Source organism: Erpetoichthys calabaricus, chromosome 15 (genome assembly GCF_900747795.2).
Source record: "Erpetoichthys calabaricus chromosome 15, fErpCal1.3, whole genome shotgun sequence".
NCBI lineage: Eukaryota > Metazoa > Chordata > Cladistia > Polypteriformes > Polypteridae > Erpetoichthys > Erpetoichthys calabaricus.
The window spans coordinates 64,644,517-64,670,627 of NC_041408.2; the positions used below are offsets into that span (position 1 = coordinate 64,644,517).

Genomic DNA, 26,111 nt, shown 5'->3' on the forward strand with positions numbered 1-26,111 from the left:
GCACAATCATCAGATACTGATACACTTGTTCTAAACAACGCTTGCGCTTGCCATTGCTCTGAAACACCGCCATTTCAGCTTTTACTGATGCATCCAGTTTCTTGTCATCATTCTGTGATGGCAAGTTTCTTGGCACAGATAATGCGGATGCAACAGACTGACGCATTGCAATTTCAAGTTGCTGTTCAAAGCTGTTGTCTGATGAAGTGCAAGCTGCAGCAATGGCGCCATCTTAATTATTTTCAGCTATAACTCTGTTATTTCTTGATCGATTTTTACACTTTTACATGCTATATATGAGAGCTTGGCCGTTCCCATTTTCCCGGGAATGAAAAATGTCCGGGAATGGATTCCCTACTGTATATATACTAGGGAGCTCCACCCCCTGCTTGCTTTGCTTCGCCTTAGTCAATGGGTGGGCCTCTCTGGCAGTGTCTTAAACTGGTTTGAATCCTACCTGGCAGGGAGAAAATTCTTTGTTAGTTGTGGTAATTATAACTCAAAGACACATGATATTCTATATGGTGTTCCACAAGGCTCTATCCTGGGTCCGCTGCTCTTCTCAATCTACATGCTTCCATTAGGTCAGATTATCTCGGGACATAACGTGAGCTACCACAGCTATGCTGATGACACACAGCTGTATTTATCAATAGCACCTGATGACCCCAAATCTCTTGATTCGCTAACACAATGTCTAACCTGTATCTCAGAATGGATGAATAGTAACTTTCTCAAATTAAATAAAGAAAAAACCGAAATCTTAGTGATTGGCAATAATGGATACAATGAGGCTATTAGAAATAAACTGGATGCATTAGGATTAAAAGTCAAATCGGAGGTAAAAAGCTTAGGGGTAACCGTTGATTGTAATCTGAATTTTAAATCGCATATTAATAAAATCACTAGGACAGCATTTTTTCACCTAAGGAACATAGCAAAAGTTAGACCTCTTATATCATCGAAAGATGCAGAGAAATTAGTTCATGCGTTTGTCTTTAGTCGGCTAGATTACTGTAATGCACTCCTCTCAGGACTACCCAAAAAAGACATCAATCGTTTGCAGTTAGTGCAGAATGCAGCTGCTAGAATCCTTACCAGGAAAAGAAAATCCGAACACATTTCTCCAGTTTTGATGTCACTACACTGGTTACCTGTGTCATTCAGAATTGACTTTAAAATTCTGCTTATGGTTTATAAAGCTTTAAATAATCTCGCCCCGTCTTATATATCGGAATGTCTGACACCTTATATTCCAAATCGCAACCTCAGATCCTCAACTGAGTGTCTCCTTAGAATTCCAAGATCAAAACTTAAAAGAAGTGGTGAGGCGGCCTTCTGCTGTTATGCACCTAAAATCTGGAATAGCCTGCCAGTAGGAATTCGCCAGGCTAATACAGTGGAGCACTTTAAAAAACTACTGAAAACACATTACTTTAACATGGCCTTCTCATAACTTCACTGTAATTTAATCCTGACACTCTGTATATCCAATTCATTATAATAACTATTCATTCAAAATTTGTACTAACCCCTACTCTCTCTTCTGTTTCCTTTTCCGGTGTCCTATTGGTGGTGGCTTGTGCCACCACCATCTACCCAAAGCACCATGATGTTCCAACAATGATGGATGGATTAAAAGCCAGAAGTCTGTATAACCATCAGCATAAAGTGACTCCGTGAGAACCCTAACTACAAAGAGGACTATTTCATTTATGTTAGGTAGAATGCCCAAAGGGGACTGGGCGGTCTCGTGGCCTGGAACCCCTACAGATTTTATTTTTTTCTCCAGCCTTCTGGAGTTTTTTTTTTGTTTTTTCTGTCCACCCTGGCCATCGGACCTTACTCCTTTTTATGTTAACTAAGGTTGTCTTATTTTAATTTCTTATTTGTCTTTTATTCTTCTTTTCTTCATTATGTAAAGCACTTTGAGCTACTTTTTGTATGAAAATGTGCTATATAAATAAATGTTGTTGTTGTTGTTGTTGCTCCCCAACTCCCGGATAACTGGGTATACAATTTAAAGAGATTGTTATTTTAGTGAATGAGTTATTCCCCTGGGGCTGCTTGTGCATGATCTGCATGTTGTGCTGCGCGTCGATCATTTAAAAGCCTGTACAGCAGCTGTCCTTTAAGCCAGCTGCTGCTTTAAAGCCTTACAATATCTACATACTTCTGACATAGCACCTATGTCCATATATTCAATCTCTTTTTGCTGTTTCATTATTTCACCGAGTAATAATTTCCATTTGTTTGTGCTAATGCAATCTTTATTATCTTTTTTTTTGATACTTTCGAATTTTCCTACTTTCATATTCTTTAACTTGCTCTGCATGTGTATCGCACCAACATTTTTTTTGAGCCTTTCGATTTCCACTGCTTTCACATTCTGTAGCCTGCTCTGCATGTGTATCGTGTCAATGCTTTTGAACATCATTATGAAGTCTTTTATTTCTGACCCAGATTTGACCTTCGAGCTTTTCAATTCCTCTTGGTCTGGGCTGATTATTACTTTCCTTATTTTCTGAATTTGCACATAGATTATTATTGTTCTCTTGTGCATCCTTATTTGCCTTCTTTTCTCCCCAACACTTTCGTGTCTCTTTTCGACATGCTGCTCTTTCTTCTTCGCTTAGTCGTTCACGTGCCAGCTAGAATGTATAACATTTTTAAGAGCTGGGAGCACATGAAGTGTGTCTGCCGTAAGCATTGCAACAACTGCGAGGTTAGATGTCCGTGAACTTGTTTTAAATTGTTTGTAAGTTGGGCATGATATGCAAAAGTCACCGTCTCACGGATCTTGCTTCCTAAGGTTGTAATGTCTAGTCTCGCGTGACATCAAAGTGTCTCTCCGAGATGATCACGTCTCGACCCCAAATTTTTTTTATATAATAGATATATATATTTTTTTTCTTTTTTAAAATGTGCATTGCAAGCATAAACAGAGTCAGTCTGCTGTACAGCTTCTGTACTATGTGAATCCATCATTATGTTTCACTGGGACCGTTGTAGTTTATGATGCTTTTAATGATGCAACACCAAGAGGAGTGTTAAGGGTCGCTGTCTAACAAGTTCAGCTTTCTTGGTTTGAATACTACACCTCATCTTTATCCATTTGTTGATTTTTCATGTCTGTCCTGTGTGAATATGGGTTTTATACGAGGTGCTTTGATTTTCCTCCCATGTCTTCTAAGATGTGCGTGTTAGGTGAACTGACATTTGAAAGTGGACTCTGTGTGAGTGTGAATATATATATGTTTGCTTGAATGAGTTCTGCAATGGATGGATGCCCTGTCCAGAACTGTTTTCTGCTCCATGCTGCCAGTATGTTCACCACCCGTGATCCTGAATTGGTTAAGCAGGTTTGAGAGCCTTTCTGGTGAATGTTTAATAGATGCACATTTGGTAGCCATGACAGCCTTAAGTCTGTTTGCACAGAGTCTCTTTCTCTATCATCTTTGTACATCTGGACACTACAAGTTTTCTCCATTCTTCTTTGCAAAATTGCTCAAGCTCTGTCAGGTTGCATGGAGAATCGTAATTGATTTGCCTTTGTCAAGTCCAGCCACAAATTCTCGGTTGGATTGGGGTCTGGACTCTGACTCAGCCACTCCAGGAAATTAAAATTGTTGTTTTAATCCATTCCTGAGCAGCTTTGGCTTTATCCTTGGGTCATTGTCTTGCTGGAAAATAAATCTTCTCCCAATGTGCAGTTTTTCTGCAGGCTACATCAGGTATCCCTCCATACTTTCCCTGTATTTTGCATATATTTGACCCTGTTCCCTCACAAGCGTTCCAGAGCCTGCTGCAGAGAAGCATCCCCACAGCATTATGCTGTTTGAAGTAATTGAGACAACTTAAAACAAAGATCTGGGGATTTGCCCCATATATTGTCATTAAGTCATAAATAATGACTGATACCGGTCTTTCTGTGAAATAACAAAGACAAGTGAATATGGCAAACAGGTCAGCTTTATAGAAAATGGCAGAAAATGAAAAGATGGCGTCGGTATGGTCAGGAAGTGATGTCATCAGGACGGGACGGAAGTGAGGTCATCTGCAAAGGAAGGGAAGTGACGAATTTTGACTTAGTCTTCTGTGGTTCTGAAAGAGGAAAGAGAAAAGGCATTAATGCTCATTACCAACCCTTTTCCTGGTGTCTTTTATGCCCCATGTTGGACCCTTTGGTGGTCCCCTAAGGGTGTGTGTTTGACAGCTGCTACTATCATGCTTGATGGTGGGAATGGTGCACCAAACATAACATTTACTTTGTTGGCCAAAAGCCCAATTTTGGTCTCAACAGACTATAGAACATTTTTCTAATTGACTTTAAAGAGTGCATTTTTTCAAACTCTAGCCAAGATGTTATTAGTTTTTTTTTTTTTATTTTAACAGCGACTTTCTCTTTGTCATTCTTCCATAAAGCTGTGACTTGTGAAGCACCCGGACAACAGTTGTTCTCTGCATAGAATCTCTAATCCAATATACTGTGGCTTGTGACTCCATTCAGAATTCTCATCGGTCTTTTGGTGACCTTCCTCACTTGTCTTCTTCTTACACAACCAATCAGTTTATGCGGACGGCCTGCTCTAGACACATTTACAACTGTGCCATTCTCTTTCCATTTCTTCATGACTAATTTAACTGGACTCCCAAGATATATTCAGTGACTTGTTGTTCTTGTTTTCTTTTGTAAGACACTTTTGTGCTATATAAATAAATGTTGTTGTTGGATATTTTCTTGTCTCCATCCCCTGACTTGAAGTTTTCAATTGCCGTTCCACAGAGTTGCTTTTTGACTTCATTGTGCAGGCTATGCCATGATAGTGACTCACTAAAAGGTGAATCTTCCCCATAAACAATCACTTATACTACATTTAAAACTGCTGGACTACAGACAGGTGATCTCCATTGAACCAATAAGATGTCTTTTAACTCTTAAACCGCCACAACCAGCTATAGTCGGTTCCCAATGCAATTTGCCAACACCCTGGAGCCAAGTATATTCGGCGATGTACATTCGTTGAACGCTGCAACCGCTTATAATCGGTTGCAAGTGCAATTTGCCAGCACGCCGGAGCTGATCAGTCAGTGCCGTACATTCGTTGAGCAGCCTGCTCATGACCACTGGCGCCCCCTAGTGAATCAGCATGACTCTCTCTGGGATTCAGCCGCTACACTAAACCAGCCTGCGAGCATCAGCATTGGCCTCTGTGTGCTTGCATGCAGCCATTCAAGCGCAGTTGGCTCGGTGATTTACTGAATTTCTTCAATGACATCAGTTGCACCTTGTACATATAATAATTGATAGTTGCAGTAGTGTTTTACAAGGGGGCTCCGCCCCCTGCTCGCTTCGCTCGCCTACCCCCGGTGTTTTGAACTCGTGCCTGCTGGGCAGCCGTTGTTTCAGACGCGCGTTGTAGGAGCTTGCGTTGTTTTGAACCCGTGCTTGCCCTGCTTCTGCGGTTTGAGACGCGCATTGTAGGCGTATATCAGTCAGTCGAGTTCGTTCGGTTTGAACCCGTGCCTGCTTTGCCTCCGCAGTTTCAGATGGTGGGTCGCGTTCGGCGTTTTGTACGATCCCAAGCAGCACATTATTCCTAACTTCAGTCCGCAGTAGTGCAACGCACAATATGGTGGTGACGCCTGCGCGTTCACTACCCAGCAGTGCCACTCACAATATGGCGGCGACGCCTGTGCCTTCCGTATTATGTCGGGTTTTACCATGCTGTGTAGGCGCCTTTGCCTTTCGTACTGTCTGATAACAATTTGAAAGAGACGTGGAGAAGTGTCACGGTTTGGAATTTCAGCTTTTACTATTTTATCGATGTCATATTCTGTGCGGATTTTGGAATCATCATCAAGTATTAATAATATATGGGCGTGCGGCAAACCTCTCTTCTGAAACTCGATAACGTGGATAATTGCTTTAACAGTTCCAAATACAAATCTATTCTTGATATCTTCTAGCAGGTTATTTAGTTTAAGTCTAAAGACTCTTGCAACTAAATCAGGACGATGTTCCACTCTTTGCCATGGCATAAGATTAGTTGTAATTTCTGTCCATTTCTGTAGCTGTGTCAGTTGAGCTTTTCGGTTTTGGAGCCGAGACAGTTTTGCTTCCGCGGTTTCAGACACGCGTTGTAGACGCCTACGTTTATTGTTTTTTTCAATGCGGGCTCGTCTTTGTAGTTCCGTTACTCGAGCCGTATCGTTTTGCACCCGTGATCGTGAATTCATTACTTGTCTGTTCTTTATCGTTAGTAATATGGGTAAGTAATATGGATGATCGCACTTACTGTTAATACGGAGCGTTTTCTGTGGTTGTACTGTTAATAGTGCATCACTGTAATGAGATTCACCTATGCTGTAAGGTTTGTACCTGTTCAGATGACGTATGTTTAATACGGAGCGTTCGTTTATTCTTATTACCCATCAGGTGTTGCGCCTGTGTTATCTGTGGTTGTACTGTTAATATTGTATTACTGTAATGTGATTCAAATATGTAGTGTAGTCCGGTGTTTTGTTGTTTATGTATGATGTCGGGTGTTTGCCTGCGGTTTTTTAGAAGTGCGTGGATTATGCTGTGTAGTGTGTACGTTTATTTCAGATGCGCGTTGTAGGCGAATGCTCCTTTAGTAGTATCTGCCGTTTTCTGTACCACAATTCGCTTGCCGTAATATCTCGGGCTTGATGTGTGACCCTTTGTGGACTCCGTAGTCTGTCCCGTTTTACTCTGGTGCGGGGGGCTGATTCCTCTTTTTTGTGTGGCGGTGTCGTTGCCTATGAGCGCGTTGCCTCATTTCTTATTTACGTTAGTGGAGCTGTTTCGTTTTTAAGCCATAACTTCTTCGTTCTCGGTGGATCGCGCGTTAGTTAAGCTGTGTCATATTTGAGCCGTCATTCCTGCGTTCTCGGTGGATTGCACTGTTTACTACAATTCGCTTTCCGTACCATCTTGGGCTTGATTTGTGAACCTTTGTGGACACTGTAGTCTGTCCCGTTTGTCGTTGCCTATGGGCACCTTGCCTCATGTCTTATGTTAGTGGAGCTCATTCGCTTTCCGTACTATCTCGGGTTTGATTTGTGAACCTTTGTGGACACCATAGTCTGTCCCGTTTGTCGTTGCCTATGGGCGTGTGGCCTCATTTTTTATTTATGTTAGTGGAGCTCTTTCGTTTTTGAGCCGTAACTCCTTTGTTCTCGGTGGATCGCGCGTTAGTTGAGCTGTGTCGTGCCTGCCTGGTTTGCGGCATGTCAGACGGTTCGTAGTCTCTCCCGTTTCGCTATGGGGCGGGGGGGGGCTTTGTGTGGCGCCTGCGCACGTTCGTTGTTTCTCCCGTTTCACTCTGGGGAGGGGTGCTTTGTGTGGCGCCTGCGCACTATGTCTCCTGTGTCCACGGGCAGGTCCCTGCGTCCATATCCGGTTTCTCATTCTCGGTTAGTAATATGGATAGTTTTTACAGTTCATTAGCAGTTTGTAAAATGATCAGTGTTGCAGTAATTGTGATGCTCTTTTCATGAAAAAAATTTGTTCCATTAAAATTTCACTTTTTCTTGGTGAATTGTGACGTTTCCTAAAAAAGTGCAGCAAAAATGTATTTGGTGTCCGGGGGTGCATTAACCCCCCAAGTATGTGGAGGTTTAAGGGTTAAAACCATTTTGTAATTATTTCATTTAGTAATTAATGTAGGCTTCTTTGCCCAGAGATTTGTTGTCACTTTGACATGAACAAGTCTTTTTTTTTCTGTTGCTCAATGTCAAAGTCACCCAATTAAATCAACGTTTATTCAGCATTGTATAATAACAAAATGTAAAATATACCAGAGTGGTAAATACTTTTTAAATACACTGTAAAAGGATGTGCATGTGCAGATGGTTCTTCTTTGACTTCAGATTTATTAAGAGCAGCTGATCTCATCTTGTGATTTTCTCTGACAGAAAAACAAGATCAGACGTTGGCCTTGCGTTATGTGACTTCAATTTAGAGAAGCTTGTTTGTTATACTTAGTATATTGATCCCTGACTGACTGGCCTTGTATTTTTCAGTCATATCCTGTATTCCATATTTTCTAGGACTAGTAAATGTATGCCTCTAAAATAAAGTCTAGGATGTAATCTCAGCGCTGGAAATGCAAGTTGAAGTGTTGAGTACGACTTCAAGTGTAGAGTATACATCTAGTAGGCGTATGCAGAACATGGCTTCATATGGTACTAACAGCAACGAGCTCCATGGACTGGATGCCACCTATGGCATGGAAAAGAAACTTATTGCTCATTCTCCATCCATACTTCCCAAGAGACAGATTTGCATTTTATAATTTTGTTAATGCTTTTCCATCAAGGATTAATTATAAAAGCTATCAGTTAGCTTAGTGCAGCAAGCTTTAAGCAGCCATTCAAATGAATAGCCCTGGGTTTTCAGTTGTAATAATAAGAATATTAGAAACATCATGCACTCTGCAAATCAAAAAAGGAATTTATGAATGGATTTGTCTGCTGTTTAGTACCTCCCTGAAGGACTCTGAATCACATTTCCAGAGTATTGGGCATCTTGAGAGTTTACATAGCTCAGAATTAAAAAGAGTACGGCCTAGAATAGCTTTTAAAAGAACAAAGTAGACACATTGGTTAGGAAGGGTTAGTGCAGCATTTAGGCATAGAGCAGCGGTGAAATTAGTAACACGGTGGTCCATAATATTTTATGCATTTATATTGGGTAGGTCATTGCCATCTTTCCTATAACAATGTTTTTTATATCATTATGGGGTGTGTACATGTAGTATTTTTGATTCAGGATGCATGAATCTTCCTAAGAAAGAATGAAGAAACCATTTGGAGCTTGAACCATTTTTTATTTCCAGCTTTTAAAATGCACTGTACTTCAAATAAAAATGTTAAAACCCCTTTCCAAAACAATTTGGTTTTCAACTTCTATACTGTATAGTCACAAAATACAACAATGGACTTTGCACAAATTAATATATGAAAAAATAGAAGGTGAAGTATTAAGATTTTGCATCCTGAACACTTCAGTGTGCATCTTATGGATTATGGCCAACTGGTTAAAATATCGCTTTTAAATGTTCCTCCCGTTTTACTGCGGTCACCTTTTTTTTTTTTTTTTTTTGTGAGTTCCTGTCATAATAAAACTTTACATCTGCAATACAAAAACTACAACTGGGACATGTCTCCTGATCTACAAATAGTGGCACTGCTACTAGGAATGCAGCTCAGATATGCCAAGTGCTGCTGTTTAATTTGCGAGTCTCTTTACATGAAAAACAACCGGCGTCTCCGTAAGCATTTGATTCCAAGGCTGAATAGGATGGCGTATAAACCACTTCTCAACCCAGCAAAGATGTTTTTGCCTTCTTTTCATATAAAACGTGAACTGATGAAATATTTTGTGAAAACAATGAACAAGAGAGGTGAAGGATTTTCATATTTGAGACAGTTGTTTCCACAAATAACTGATGCCATTTTTGTTCCACAAATCAGAAACCTCCTCAATGAGACATGATTCAAATATCTAGTAGTGGGGTGGGAAGAAATCGCATGAAAGAAATTCAGGGATGTTGTTGAGAATTTTCGTGGCAAGTGCAAAGCACCAAACTGCATCCAGTTGGCTGACAACATGCTAAACCATGAAGTGCCAACATGTCGCTAAAAATGATTTTCTGCATTTGCACTCGGACTTCTTCCCAGCTAATCATGGAGCAGCCGGTGACAAACATGGCAAAAGGTTTCATCAGGACATTACAATGATGGAAAGTGGTGTTAGAGTGCAAGTGGACTCCATCAAGGTTGATCGAGTCGTGTTGGGCACTGAAACGAGAAGCTCAGATGCTGAGTACAAATGAAAATCAACAGCAAGAAGTGTTTTTAGCTCAATTGAACTAATTCAGGGTGTCGGCCCCATAAAGCAATTAAACCCAATATATTCCATAAATGTTAATTTCATGTTTCTCCAAATTCCAATGTGACACAGTCAATCTAAAATTATATTTGTTTTCATCTTGAAGCTGTCTTTCATAATAACCAAAGCGATTTGAAAAACTTCTGAGTTTGTTGTCCAGTATAATAACTAATTATGGGAAAATAGATGGCAGACGTCTCCCCACAGAAGTTAAAACACATTTCTTTAATATGCTTTGTGAAGAAAACCCATTAGCCGTTTCGTTAGCTGACATTTATGTTAATTTTTAAATTTAAATTGTCTTAATAAGCATATGAGTGTGTCACATGTAACTTCATCAAGTTTTATCTTTTTTGAAATCAAACAACTATAATAACCAATCATTCTTCCTTATTTGTTTATTATTCACTGTGTCTCAGATTTGAGAGTAACCTGAATGGCATTGAGTCAGAATAAAGTATATGCTGTTTCATCTTCTACACATTAAGATGATGCTAAATGCTAATTTCAGAGCATATTTAAAAAGTAGAGAAAATTAGTGCTGTAGCATGAAATTAGGCCTTAGAAGTTAACAAAAGATTATAAGTCTTATTTCTATTCTTCTTCTTAAGTCACAACAATCCTAAATCATATAATATTGTACCATTAAGTTTATGAGGTGTTATTTTTAGTTCAGTTTTCAATGAAATATCCTTAAAATTCAGGAAACAAACTGTACTGTAAGATTGAGCAAAGATTAAAACAGAAATAAGAGTGGCTGAAGATTGTATTTTGTGCTTCCCCAGGAGCCCCGTGTTGGTGTTCCAGTGCTCTGACCAACATGTCATTTGCCTCGACTGCTTCCATGTGTACTGCGTGACAAAGCTGAATGATCGTCAGTTTGTGTATGATCCTCAGATTGGCTATTCTTTGCCATGTGCTGGTAAGTCTGTTCCACTCACTAATATGGCTATTTTTCTTCATTTAAGTAAGGTAAGGCATCATTTACAATTGAGACAGACGACATGTCTACCTGCTGAGAAGCCATAATGCCAGCACAGAGTGAATAGGCTAAAGTGTTATGAATAGCAGCAAAAATCAAGAGTGGGCTTCTTTTTCTTTATATTTAGCATTTTTTCTCTCATGGTGCTTACTTTTGCCTTTGTCATTTGCTCAATTTTTTCCTTTTAGTCTGTTCTTTAAAGATTTGTAAAAATGTTTCTTTCCAAGGACAGCAGTACAGTATATGTTCCAATCTCTAAGGAGTGTCCATGTTCTTCAAGGTGTGTCATTTGGTTTAATAACTAATTTAACATCATGTATCTCTTTTGTAAGATTTTAGAAGAGCAGAGTTTGTATAAATGTGCTTTTGTGTTAATATTTATAAACACAATCTGGTTATTGTATATTGCACAGTTTTAACTATTATCTAAACTCAGGCAAAATATGTGTACAATAAATGGAACAAAATCCAAAAGGAAACTTCTTGCATTTTCCTTAAATTAGAGTTGAATTATTGCAATTATTAGCTAAGGAAAAACAGCACTCTTTTATACACCAGATGAAATACTGCACCCACATTAGAAAAGTTTGTGGCTCTGAATGTTTTACTTTAACACATGCCAGTTTGTGTCACCACGCTATCAAGTGCACACCGCCTAAAGCATTAGCTTTGAGCCGCCGGGGCCTAGGTGATGCATCCGTGGAGTGAATTTAACTCTAAAGTCCATTAAGCATTTGGTTTGCTGGCGATTTTGATGTTTCACATTTCTGACTTTTTTTTGCTGTACTGTGCAGCAAACTGAACACCTCAGGGTACTTTTGTAAAAGTTGAATATGCCAGTTGTTTTAAAAAGGTGAATGCTACTAAACTCTTTTCTGAAGAAATTACTGGATCTCCAGGCTGATAAATTTAAAACCCTTTTTACTATTAACATTGGAGTTGCTGCAAAGTAAAGGTGAATGAATTATTACACAGAAATCCTTTATGTCTCCAAAGTCCAGGTATGTAAATGGTAGGGCAGTAGAAATTGACATGTGGCATTGCGTTGAATGGCATGCTGTTTCTTTGTTTATTTCCTCCTTTTTTATTTTTTGTAGTCCTGTAAATAACCTTTGTTTTGTGTGTCTCTTTACTTCTCTGTTGTTACTTTGGCATTTGTATAGAGCCCAAAATTAAAGGTATGCTCTTTATATTTAGGAAGTGCTGGTCGCCTTTTGCTTTAATGCTTTTTTTATTTTTTTATGTTTGTTTTTTTAATATTTTTTTTGCCAACTGTAATTGATAGCTAAAAATTTAAGACTTAATACTATGTTTTTGAAATAATAGAATAAAAGTTTAGTTAGCTATTTTCTTTGTAATTTTCTTCTTAGGGTACTCTATTCCACTATAATTACTGATTAGAAGTGTAACCATTGATCATTGGCAGTTTGTAATTCCACTGCCTGTTGGTATCGATGCTGCAGAGGCGTAACTAGGGTTTTCAGCGCCCGGGGACAACTGAAGATAATCGCGCCCCCTCCTGTTTGCCAAAATGCAATGGGGAACATCAATTCGGTGCCCCCTGGATGCTGCACCCATGGACAGATGTCCCCCCTTGCCCCCTAGCTACACCACTGTGATGCTGTGCAAATGGCTAAACTGAATTCCTGCTAAATTCTTATCAAAAGTCAGTAAGCAATCTGTACAAATCAATGTGCGAGAAGAACACCGGATATAACAACTTTGGTTGATACGATTCATTTTTTTTTTATCGTTTTCTTGAGATAATGGAATCATTTTCTTAAGATCTTGAGAAAACACAATATTTCCCAAAGATAAACATATAGTTTAACGTTTAGCTTATGGGATACCATGTGATGAGTCACTAGAGATCATATGCATGAAGAACAATCATGTTTGGACTCCGCAAAAAACACACAAGACACTCCGAAGAAGGGGACCAAGTTACATTTGGCACGCGGACATCTATGATAAATTCCACACTCTTTGGCATCAGAGAAAATGAATGCCTTGATGGCATCTCACCCAATATCATCTAGAAAGTGAACTTCAATAACAGTAAACCTGAAGTTATGGCAACTTACTTCATTAGTGGTGGCGGTTACTGGCCCAAAAATAATCAGATCAGATTGGATCTTGTTACTGAAAATGTACCCACGTTAGCCATTGCAGTCTGACGCGATGCAAAGCAGGCCTCCAACAAACCATCCAACATGATTACACCACTCGCAGAAATGCATGATGTAAATAGGCTTACATATCACACGAGTTCTCATCACCTTAGTCATTGTTATCACTTGTTGTCATGTGTTAATAAACTCTCCAGTAGCAAAGATTACATTCTGTTTTCTCAAAATCTCAAGAAAATGATTCCATTATATCGATAAAAACAAATAAATAATATGAAGAATGATGAACTTCCTTGAGAAAATTATTCTGTTATCTTGGAATAAAAAAAGTTACATTAGCGCATGCCACCCTAATTCAGGGTGTTGATAAGAAATGTAAAGATTGACTTCATGAGGTAGAAATACATAATAAACAAGAAAAGTTGTGTCTGATATCTGAAATATTACAATGTGTTCTTTAATATAAATGTTTAAAGACAAAACATTATCATTTGGAATAGAAAAAAAAAATCAAAAATACCATCCTATTCACAATCACTGACCTTGAAATATGTTTGAAATCTATCATTTTTAACATTCTGGGAGTGTCTCTTAGATGGCTAGGACCACTGGTAAAAAAACAAATATTAAAAATAGGCTCATATTCATGATCAGCAACCTCAACATAGCATAAAACAACATTCTACATGCCTGTATTACAGATCCTCATTTTTTCAAAGTTTTGTGAAAAGGAGTAACTTTGCCCCTCTTGTATCCCATTAGGGGTGAACCTCTGGGGTCAGTTGATGTGATATGCACAACTTCAAGTCCTTCTGATCATTTGGCTCAAGACACCCTTATGGTTTATTCTTTGTCATAAGGGTGTAATTTTCTGCACAAAATGTGGTCCAGAAATGACTTAAGAAATGATTTTTTGTTCTAGAGAGCCAAAAACAGAAGGATACCTCATGCTGGTACAGAAAAGGGCCTTCCCCAAACTGTTGCCACAAAGTTAGGAGCACATCATTGTCCAAAATTGTTCAACAGTATCCTTCACCGGAACAAAGCCAAACCTTGCCCAGACTGGAAAAATAGCCCCAGACCATTATCACTTTGCATCCACCACATTTTGCAGTGGACACTATGCAGTCTGGAATGTAACATTCTCCTGGCATCTTCCAAACCCAGATTGGTCAATGACACTTTCAAATAGTGAAGCATGATTCAACATCCCAGAGAACATGTTTTTACTCCTCTTGCATCCAAAGGCAGTGTGCTTTGCACCACTCCAGCTAACACTTGGCATTAGGCATAGTGACCTTATGTTTGTGTGCATCTGCTCAGCTATGGAAACCCATTTCATGAAGCTCCTGGCACACAGTTGTTGTGTTGATGTTGTATTCAGAGTTAGTTTGGAACTCTGTTGTGAGTGATGCAATAGACGATGCTGATTTTTACGCATTATGTGCTTTGAACACTCATTGGCCCCACTCTGTATGTCTGCATGGTCTACTATTTTGTGGCTGTGTTGTTTCTGCTCCTAGATGCTTCCACTTCACAATAATGGCACTTATAGTTGACCAGGGTAGATCTAGCAGAGCAGAAATTTCAAGTACTGACTTGTAGCAAAGGTGGGATCCTATGACAGTGCCATGTTTAAAGTCACTGAGCTCTTCAGCACAACCCATTCTACTGCTGATGTTTTGTCAGTGGAGATTCCATGATTATGTCTTTTAGTTTACGTAATGGGTGAGGCTGAAACACCTGAACCCAATAATTTGGAGGGGTGTCCACATACTTTTGCCCCTATATTGCACATTAAGCTTTCTTGTAATCTTTTATTCACTGTAGTCGCCTTATCAGTCACCAGGTGGTGTCACATTTAGCCTTGGAATAATGAAGCCGGACTCAGTGAGATCCACAGATGTGAACTTGTGCCTGTATTTTCTGTCAGATTATGTTAACAAAATAAAGCAATAAAGGTACATACTGTAGGTTTTAAAATAAGGTGCAGGTTATTTGTTATAAGTGTATTATTTAACATCATTTTAGGACCAATGTACATTAAAATTTCATGTGTATGATGTTGTGTTTGGGAGAGATGGAACAATTCTGTATTGCAGTGTTATTCATTTTAAAACACCTGTAATATCAATCCTAAAAGCAAAAATTAAGCCACTTGTTATCAACGCCATTTCCAGCTGAATAATTCTATAAATGTTTATCCTGACACAACACAGATATTCCTCAGACTGATCTTTTATGTACTTCAAAACATAACTTAGTCTACAAAGAGAACATAAACTAAAACAAACCTAGATGATTTTGCATGTCTGATAAAATTTGTAAAGTTCTGTCAGGCCAAACTGAGATAGGATATTAGCAATAAGTATGCATATGACTGCAATTCCTGCATTTTTATCATATGATTTTGAACAAACAATCTACACAGAGTGTGTAGTAAAAACTGAGAACTGATTGCATGCATGATTTTGATATTAAGATGTATTGATTACAAATTTATATTAATAAAAGTGCTTAAAGTTGTTAAGGGAGTAAGAAGGGTTGATGTTTATTCGGTTAAGGTAACTTTGGCCTAAACATTTAGAAAGTATTTCTTCATACAAGTGATATAAGCTAATTAAAAGGGCAGGCTCAGTTATGGGACACAATTTGGACCCCCTGGTTGTAGCAAAGTAGAGAATGAAAACAAAACTGAGTGCTAATATGAACAATGCTGCACATCCTCCCTGGCACACCAACATTGAGGACTTTCAACCAATGAATCATTCAGCAGAAGTGTGTGAAAAAACCTCAAGGGGGCCTCTTTATACCAGCAGCAATACGACTGCATGATGCCTCTCTGGGACTGGGACTCCCAAGTTTTCTTTCTTTGTAATTTTCTTGCTTTATAGTTATTCTGGTGTGTGTTCAAACCGTGTTTGTGTGGATATTTGTTTATTTACTTACATATCTATCTATTTATGTATGTATTTATTTAAAGAGACTCTGCAAAAAGCCAAATTTCCCACTGGGGACAAATAAAGTTCTATCTGCTGTATGCAAATTAAGCAGTGCTGTTAAAATCAGCACCTTGGACAGCTGCAGCAGAGAGGAATAGGGGAGCTACTTCTATTTGACCAAACTGTCTAACGGCAAAACCTCTTGCGATTTAAGCAGAATTTAGAAACATGCTAAATTTAATCAGCCCTAGTGATTTGTAATAACTGCGGTGGGTTGGTGCCCTACCCGGGATTGGTTCCTGCCTTGCGCCCGGTGTTGGCTGGGATTGGCTCCAGCGGACCCCCGTAACCCTGTTTTTGGATTCAGTGGGTTGGAAAATGGATGGATGGATTTGTAATAATGTAAATTATTATTTGTATAATTTTTACTTTTTTAACTTTTGTCAAATTGTATAGCCTCCAGTAGAGGTTGCAGATGGATTTTAGCTTCTTTCTTTTTGTCATATGTCAACAGGATTCTCCTGTGCACTTTCCCTTAGTAAAGCCAGCAGATATGTAATATATGTAATAACATACTTCCTAAATAGCAATAACATAATAACTTTCATAAAATATGTTTTAACAACATTAAAGATTCAATACAATAATCAGTCAGTAGTCCTTGCCTGTTAATGTCAGGCAACATCCCAGAGTGAAGAACAAGCTCACATGCCAAAGCTCAGTTCACAAAGCTTATCTGACCAGGGAGTTCAAAAACAGCTCCCCAAAGTTCTTCATTCCCAAGGTTTTAGGAGAAATTACCAACCATGTCAAAGCAACATGACCTGTAGGTCTTTTGACTTCTCCTGTGTACTGTATGTTTCATCTCCTTTATATAATATGTCCTGTATAATAGTAGTGGTAGTATTGTCAACAGATGAAAGTAAAATTCTTACCTGCATTAATCAATCAATCAATCAGTCAAATCTTTATTGTTTTATATGCAGAGTGCAGCATACAAGTCTAATGAAAATCTTATCTGAGTATCTACCTTACAGAATCCAACTATACTGGTACAATCAACACTACAGTAATGCAACAATTCAAAACAATAAATACTAAACTGCAGAGTAGAAAATACTGAGCAATAGCTAACAATATTCAGCCTGTGTAGTAAAAATGAGGGTAAAACAGAACAGTAGAATAAAGTGACCAGTGTGGTTAAGTGAGGAATTGTAATCACCATAGCAGCTTAGGAATTAAGCAATAAATTGACAGTTCTGAGATTCAGTAATAATAATAAAGTACAGTGCAGATAAGCCAAAACAACATATACAATAAAAAGCACACAGATATTTGGATTTTGGCACTACAGTAAGTGACATTGCAAAACATAGCATGTAGATCACAGGTTAAGCATTAAACAACCAATTCTGATAATATCACAGTGCAAAATAATGTGACACGAATATTCAGATCACTCCAGAGTCAGAAAATTGTTACAGTGAATATAGAATTTGTAGGTGTAGATCGATGGCTAATAGTGTCAATACTGCCAGTCAGTGCTTGTTCAGCAGTCTGTTGCCTGGGGATGTCTCTGTCTCTAAACCTTGTTGTACTGTGCAAGAGGGGAGGAGAGAGAAAAGGTCCACTCCAGCATGGCTGGAGTTTTTCTGAAGCAGTATGTACTGTAGATATCTTGAATTTCTGGTAACCGCATGTCAGTAATTTGCTGTAGTTAATGAATTACAAACTTAATAAAATAAAAAATTAACATTAAGTACATTTTATATACATTCCTTAGTTCAGTATCATTCAGTATGGTTTACTTTATTTATTGTCTCGCAGACAAATTACTTTAGAACATGATATCAAAACTAAATAAACTGCAAAGTAACCCCACAGTAAAACTGATATGCAAGACACCTTGAAGCTAAAAGACAATTTCAGAGAAAAGTAAGCATGAAGCCTTCATGAACAGGTGACCTAACAGACGAGAGACTTTGCTCACTATCTTAGGCCTAATTGGAATTACTTCTGTTTTTTTAGGGCTACTGCTGCATTGGATAAAAATGTCTTTCTCTTTTCCTTTCTTGGTCAGGTTTTCTGTAGCATCTGATGGACTGCATTAACACAAACTCTAGATAAAAAGGATGTATGTGCTCTGTCGCCACCATGACAGCTTTTGTTGGAAACTATATCACAGATTAGAACATTAGAACAATCTAAGTGAGAACAGGCCATTCAGACCAACAAAGCCTGCCAGTCCTATTCACTTAATTCTTCTAAAATAACATCAAGTCAAGTTTTGAAGGTCTCTAATGTCCTACTGTCTAATACGCTACTTGGTAACTTCTTCCATGAGTCTGCGGTTCTCTGTGTGAAGAAACTTTCCAACTGTGTCCCCATGTTCTTGATGAATGCATTTTAAAGTCACCATCTCAATCCACTGGACTAATTCCTTCCATAATTTGAAACACTTCCATCATGTCTCCTCTTAATCTCCTTTTGCTTAAACTGAAAAGGCTCAGCTCTTTTAATCTTTATTCATAGCTCATACCTTGCAGTCCTGGAATCATCCCAGTTGCTCTTCTCTGGACTTACTTCTTCTAGTGCTTCTACGTGAACTGCTCAGTCTTGGTACTGTACTGTAGTGGCTAAATTATTTCTTGCCTCTGGATGGAAACCTTCCAAGCTTCTTTCTTTAAACAATTAGAGATCTTGCTTTTGCTTTTTAAATCCAGTTATTTTGTAACTGTGCACTTCTAAAATTACTAGAGCATCCTTAAAATCCATTAGGAATTGGTCTACCTTGGTTTTAGAAAAGAAACCTTTCTTATTTGATGCCCATTGATATCACAGTTACAGCACACCTGCTTGATGGTCTTGTTTTCTGATTATTCTCTTCCTCTCCGTGTATGTTTTTTGCTGATTGCCCAGTGGGGGGTGGGTGGTCTCGTGGCCTTGGAGCCCCTGCAGATTTTGTTTTTTTTTTTATTTCTCCAGCCCTCAGGATTTTTTTTTGTTTGTTATTTCTGTCCTCCTGGCCATTGGACATTTACTTTAGTATTGCCTAATCTTATTTTTATATTTTTCTTTTTTCTTTCTTCATCTTGTAAAGCATTTTGAGATGCAACATTTGTATGAAAATGTGCGATATAAATAAATGTCATTGATTTTGACTTTACTGCTAGGCACTGTTGGGGGGGGGGTATGTAATGGGGTACTGGCTGCTGTTTGGGGTATGTATAGTTTTTCTCTTTTTTATGTTTTCATTTTTTATTCATTCAATGAGTTTAAATTAACACAAAAAAAGAAATAGGCCACAAAAATCCCTACAGCCATTTCAGCACTGAAGGCCTGCATTTGTCCATTTTAGCTATAAACGGTAATTTGGAATTTCAGTATTTCAAGTATAGATTTCATTTTGTAGAAGTTGGATTGTGCATGTGAGCTTGTTTTTTTTCACAACTATCTTTCAATGTTTCATCCCCTAACAATTCATGTAATTTATATATATTTAAAGAAATAAACAAAAACCTCTTTGTGACCATATCTGTTTTATGAAACGAGACATTTGAACAACACTAGGTGAATAGAAATTGTCCAGTAATGGTCACCTTAATGGTATTCGCACATCAAATGTCTGTGTTATGTTATGGTTTTTTTTTCCCAAAATTGGTTGAAGTAATTTCAAAGCTGATGAATTAAATATCAGCTTTTATCGTAAGATTGTTTCCATGCCCCCTTATTTAAGCTCAGACTGAATGTCCCTTCCTATCTCAGCTCCCACCATTAAATTTCCTAATCCACTTGTCCAGGTCGGGGTCAGGCAGAATGCCTGCCCAAAGTAATCATGTTTTCTGTATTGATGTAGTTCAGGTCTACATATTTGTTAACATTTTCCTTATAACCTTTGTGTAAAAGCAGCCTGATGAAATCTCTTAAGTGTGGCTTAAGTTATAATGCTAAATATTTTAAGATGTAATAAAGAAACAAAATGTACAGTGTAGATATTGGTTTTTTTGTGCCGTGGCTTCAGTAATAACAAGTTAGGATCTCTGAAAATATCCAAAGAGTAAAAAAGAAAAAATATTTTAAATGCACAAATAAAAGTCTTGTTGAATACCTGGACTTATTTATGGTCAACTTATGTAATAATAATAATTCATTACATTTATATAGCGCATTTCTCAGTACTCAAAGTGTTATCCACACAGGGAGCAACTGGGAAGCAAACCCACAATCTTCCACAGTCTCCTTACTGCAAAGCAGCAGCACTGCCACTGCGCCACCTGTGAGGACATGTGTATGTGTGTAAACTCCAATAAATATTTCTCATTCATTTGAATATTGGTGATTTAGGTGTAACGATAAAGAGTAATAAAGCATAGCTAAAGTTATATTGTAACTGTTTAAGTAAACCAGTTCATATTTTTCTTTTGTCTGTGGTTGCTTTTTCTTCATTTCTAACACGGGTGACTAAATTAACGTTCACCTTGAGCTTGTTTTTTCTGGTTTGCTGAATGTACTTACAACACGTTTAGAACAGAAATCATTTCTTTACCTTGTCATGTTAACTGCTGTTCTGTTGAGGTAGTGGTGCCTATGGATGAATTAACAGGAATAGACAGAGCAGCTCGGAATGTTTGATTTCCACCACAAGATGTTAAAGGAAATGGCAAAGCATAACAGGCGGCAGTTAACCTTTTTGGCAGGCAAATCTGCACGGTTAGCCCCTTGAAGAAGCGTAATGAATTACCTTTATCATGCTTAAATTTGACAGAATCAATCTATAAAAATATCATTCTGTCATCATAGCACTCATTTGAATTCAGTTTATTGTCTCTAGGCGTTTCAGTGCAGTGAAAAGTATTCCAGTATATAAGTGGTCATTGAGAATACTGGGCATTGCAGAATGACATGGAAGGCACAAATGACTAAGCCAGTGTTTTTCAACCATTGCACGGTGGTGCACCATGAGAGCTACCCATGCATGCCATGGAAATAATAGTGTAGTGCATCTGAGACTGAATCTGAGGGGGGCAAGCTCCTCAGGTTGGCAGGACTTGTCCTACTGTACCTGGAGATTCTGGCATTGAAAGCAGCTCTGCAATCCCTATGTTGCATACACAGCACTTAGAGCACTTCAGATGCCTCTCCAGGCTTTTCCAATAGTCCCACCCCACCAGACAGTTGAGTATGTGCATGAGATATATGTGTTTGAGGTTAGTAGGACAGTGGTGTACCTTGGCATTTTTGTGGTTACAAAAAGTGTGCCACCTGTATCCAGCAGGGGGTGCTCAGTCCAAGGAATTATGTTCTTAATTGGTGCAGAACATCCGGGAACCATACACATCCCTTTAGTAACCATGGTAGAAATATTCAGACAAGAGCAGTATGGTACAAAAAGAGATATATGTATTGAACTTTCTTTAAAATGTAATTTCCACCCCAAAGGAGACAATACATAATTCATGTATCCATACATATCCAGGCCAGAGAGAAATCAATGGAATGTACAGGTGTCATTCAGTTTTCAGTGTGGGGATACTGATAGCTTGATAGCTATACGAACCTCCAGTAGGACAGGGAGCAGCATCTGATCAGCTTCTACCTTTGTGATGGATCATCTTCATTATAAACACTCACATATTTGCATATTTGCCAGATTCAGGCAACTTCCAACAGAACGTTGCATGTTATATTTGGACTATTCCCAAAAAGCACCTTCCCCTGTTCTTATGGCTTCTTCAGACAGTAGCCATTGGTCACTCTGGCCATATATTGATTCAACAAACATCAGCATTTTAAAATAGCCAACCTAGATTGCCTTTCACATGTTTCTTCCATGTTCCTAGCAAGTGTCATCCTGTCAGCTGGGGTGTGTGTGGCTTCAATAAAGGAATAATCTTTTATAAAATAATGAGTTTTTAATAAATCTCACAGATCACAGTGGCACACTTAAAACCTACACCACCACCACTGGGAATTTGTCCTGAATGAATCAGTCTCAGTATTATAGACAGTAAGCTTTAACATCCCATCCTCCTATCGTGCTTATCGAGGTGCGGTGTCTTGTGGGGTAGTCGGAGGAGCCTGTTCCAGCAGTCATAGAACACAAGGCAGGACCGTCAAAACAGCAGAATTTATTTCTATAATGCATTTATATATGCAGGATGTACAGTTCTCTACAAGATGTCAAAGCAATACTTACAAGAAAAGAAAAACAAATTAAAATTAGGTAAGAATAATAAGGAATCAATAACATGAAAAAATAAATCCATACGCACTTAAGGTAGAAACTATCCATCCATCCATTATCCAACCTGCTATATCCTAACTACAGGGTCACGGGGGTCTGCTGGAGCCAATCCCAGCCAACACAGGGCGCAAGACAGGAAACAAACCCTGGGCAGGGCGCCAGCCCACCGCAGGGTAGAAACTATTTCATTAATAAAGAGTAGAGTCCTAACAATTTGTTTTTGGTCAGTAAAGTGGAGTGTGATGATAAGTCAAATGGCCAGGGATAAAAGGAAATAAAATGTGGTGGTGCCAGTCCTTCACAGGGTGAACAAATACCCACGGGCCAGATTAGCAGTACCAGTTCACTTAACTGTGGACTGTGGGAGGAAGCCGGAGCAGCCAGAGGAAAGGTACACAGACATGGGGAGAACATGCAGACTCCACGCAGGGAACACCCGGAGCACAAACACCTGTCTCCTTGTGGCAAACAGCAGTGCTACTACTCTGCCACAGTCATGCCCAAACTTTAACATGTTTATATGGAAAATTTTTATATTTTATTACATCATCATTTTTTAATTTACTATATTTCTGGTATGTTTCTTAATTTTGTAATAGTATTTTTTTGTCTCTAAAGGAGTACTTTAACCCGAAATATTTTTTATATGTTACTAGTTGATTACCCAGTGGCTTCACTCACTGAGTGCAAGGGAAAAAAATAAAATGTAGTCTACAAGTTATTAAACAGTAAAACATTAACATTTTAAGAAGTAAAGATACATTGAGCACTACTGGAGTGGTTTCGGGTATTTAAAGGTGGTATAACACAACAGGTAAGTAGTGCTAACAGCAGCTAAAATGTATTTGGATCATCTGTCGGTAGTAGATCCGTTTTGAAAGGCACTACACGACCGCTGTGGTATAGAAATTACATTTTCTATGTGATCGTCCAAATTTCTTTCTGACAACCTTGCGCTATGTGCCTGTGATTTAAGAGAAAATAATTCTGATAAATGTGGACGCTGCCCTTCCGTGCTTAACGGGCAGAAGGTCCAAACAATTCCCAAGTCCAACACTTTACATGAATAGGTCTTTAAATCTTATTAGACAGACTGAGGAGATCGTTCCTCCCCCCAAACTATGCGACTCTTCAGTTCCACCCGGGGGGAGGGGTAAACGTTAACATTATACAAAGTTATTGTCTGTTTTTACCTGCATTTTTATTACTCTTTAATTAATATAGTTTTTTGTATCAGTATGCTGCTACTGGAGTATGTGAATTTCCCCTTGGGATTAATAAAGTATCTATCTATCTATCTATCTATCTATCTATCTATCTATCTATCTATCTATCTATCTATCTATCTATCTATCTATCTATCTATCTATCTATCTATCTATCTATCTATCTATCTATCTATCTATCTATCTATCTATCTATCTATCTATCTAGATGTAAACTGTCCATCTTCTTAAAATAATTGATCACAACAGCAACCTTGAATGTTGCGGGGGTTTTAGTGACCCGAACTCACCTTAAAGGACAAACAGAGTCCTGCTTCGATGGCGCCGATTACACTCATTCGCAAAGATTTCCACTCTCCCAGGAGCTGACAGGGCACTTGAAGTGTCACAAACAGTGTGAGAAGAGAGGACGCTGCCCGGACTGTTGTTTGCAGCTCGGCGCAGTTAAAAAATAGAAAGACACAAAGCTGTTTTCCTCATCTCTTCTACTATCAAGTACTGCCAACTAAAAATAAGTTACAATGTAGCAGTTTCCATAACAGTCACATGGACGAATAAATAAAACTTCTTGGCGTGTTTGTGTTTATTTCTTTTTAATATCAGTAGAATAACTCTCACACAAATAATAACAATTCGTAAAGACGATATAAAAATGGTGTCCACAAACAAAGTGATTAGTTCCTGTATTATAATATGTTCTGCGGTCATATGTAATTTCCATATCGCGTGGTCATACGTAATTTCCGTTTTATACATAATTTCCATATTGCGTGGTCATACGTAATTTCCATTTCAAACGCGAAAAGAATTTTATATATATATAGATTTAGTAATATAGTTTATAGTGATGGTCGAGAAAAAAATTTCATTTCATGTTTTCAAGCAGAATGGAAAAAAAATCTGATTTAACAAGCATCGGTGGAGCCCAGCACTGTACAACAATAAGCGAATATGCACAAGTATGAGGCAAATTCTCTTCTTGATTAACATTTTCATTTATTCATTGGTAATGACTTTGCCATGATTTACCAAAAAAATGATAAAAATTCATACGAATATCAAAAATAAAATTAAACCTTAAAAAGGCATCTGGAAGGCACAAGTGGTGGCTCTGAGGCTAGGGATCTGCACTGGCAATCGGAAGGTTGCTGGTTCGAATCCCATAAATGCCAATAGGGACTCTGCTCTATTGGGCCCTTCAGCAAGGCCCTTAACCTGCAATTGCTGAGCGCTTTGAGTAGTGAGAAAAGCGCTATATAAATGCAAAGAATTATTATTATTATTATTATAATGCATTTTTAACAAAGAATCCTAAAACATTGGCCATTTTGCCTACCAACTGTCAGGTCACCTCTGCCACCTGATATGGTTCTTGGAGGGGATTTGCCAAAACTTATCTGAAAAGAGTGTTTAAAGTAGCCAGTGATCAATGAAGAAATCAAGTCAAGAGTTCATAGCCTAGTTGGAGCGAAGGGTCAGTAGGAAGAAGGAACAGGCCGGGGTGCTTTGGTCAGCCTTTATGGCAGTGTTTCTCAATCAGTGGGTCGGGATGCGGATTGTTATTCTGACAATCGTACTTGGCCCCTCTCCCCACCGTTCTTAATACTCACATTTGAATCATCAACAGCTACTCTCGGTGGGTTAACACAGGAAAAAGGTGAGTCACAACACCAAAAAGATGGAGAAACACTGCTTTATGGTGTACAGTGGGCGAAGTTGTTCCACATTGATGGAATGGTATTCAAAACCTTGTGGCAGGCTTAGGGGGGCACAATAGGATTTTGTTTTTCTTTCTGCTGTTTTATGTTTTCCATTTTGAAGATTATTGTGTAATTAATTAAATTGTTATTAAAGTTTTGCATCTTCTACATCATTCTGGATTTGCATGGTCACTACAAGAGTGCCCCCCTAATTGAGTTACTGTGCTTTTCAACACTTTGCTGAATGGTAACATTACATTTGAAACTTCTCATATGTGAAAAGTTACAGTGTTTCTTATTTCAGTATCTTCTTGAGACATTTTCCTACATGTTGATAGTATGCAGCATCTTTTTATCATTACTGTTTAAAAGAGTTAATAAGAGACGCATGGCCCACCTGGGGGTGACTGATGGGTGCTGTTCCCTGTACAGACTGGAGGCCCACACTAATAAATTGATTCTAATACTTTGCAGCGTCCACATGTCCATCCAGTTTTGAGACCTGCTTTGTCCATTATGTGACTGTAACTAGCCAAAGCATTTCCAGTGCAAAAAACAATACCAGTTTGTAGTTCCAAGGAGAGAGGTATGCATATTGGGTAATTAAAAGAGTTTTTTAGAGTTAAATGACTTGCTGTAGCTAAGGATCATCAAAGCATATTGTTTGTAATGAATGTAAAAATCATTTGATGTATGGACACAGGGTTTGCCCAGTGAAAAAATAAGCCGACATGTCAAAGGGGGAAACATTCCCTTTATTGCACTCTAACAATAAGCAAAGCATATTTTGTATTTTGGCATCTGTAGTAATAAGTTTTCAAATGCTGCATTTCCCTTTGTGGATTGAGTTACATGTATTTATTTGAAAGGAGCTATATGAAATAACTATTAACTGACTGAACAAAACCACGGTGCACTGATTTTATGACTTGCTAGTGGGTCCAGTGGGAAACAAAGAACAAATATGAA

General features: G+C 38.3%; 1 protein-coding gene across 1 annotated transcript in view; it reads left to right on the forward strand.

Moving 5' to 3' along the window:
- The window catches only part of prkn (parkin RBR E3 ubiquitin protein ligase), a 1,136,346-nt gene that overhangs the window by 730,847 nt on the left and 379,388 nt on the right, over positions 1-26,111 (forward strand). The window contains exon 7 of the mRNA XM_028821112.2: positions 10,705-10,841. Coding sequence (XP_028676945.1) covers positions 10,705-10,841 — 137 coding nt within the window. The remainder of the gene's footprint in view (positions 1-10,704; positions 10,842-26,111) is intronic.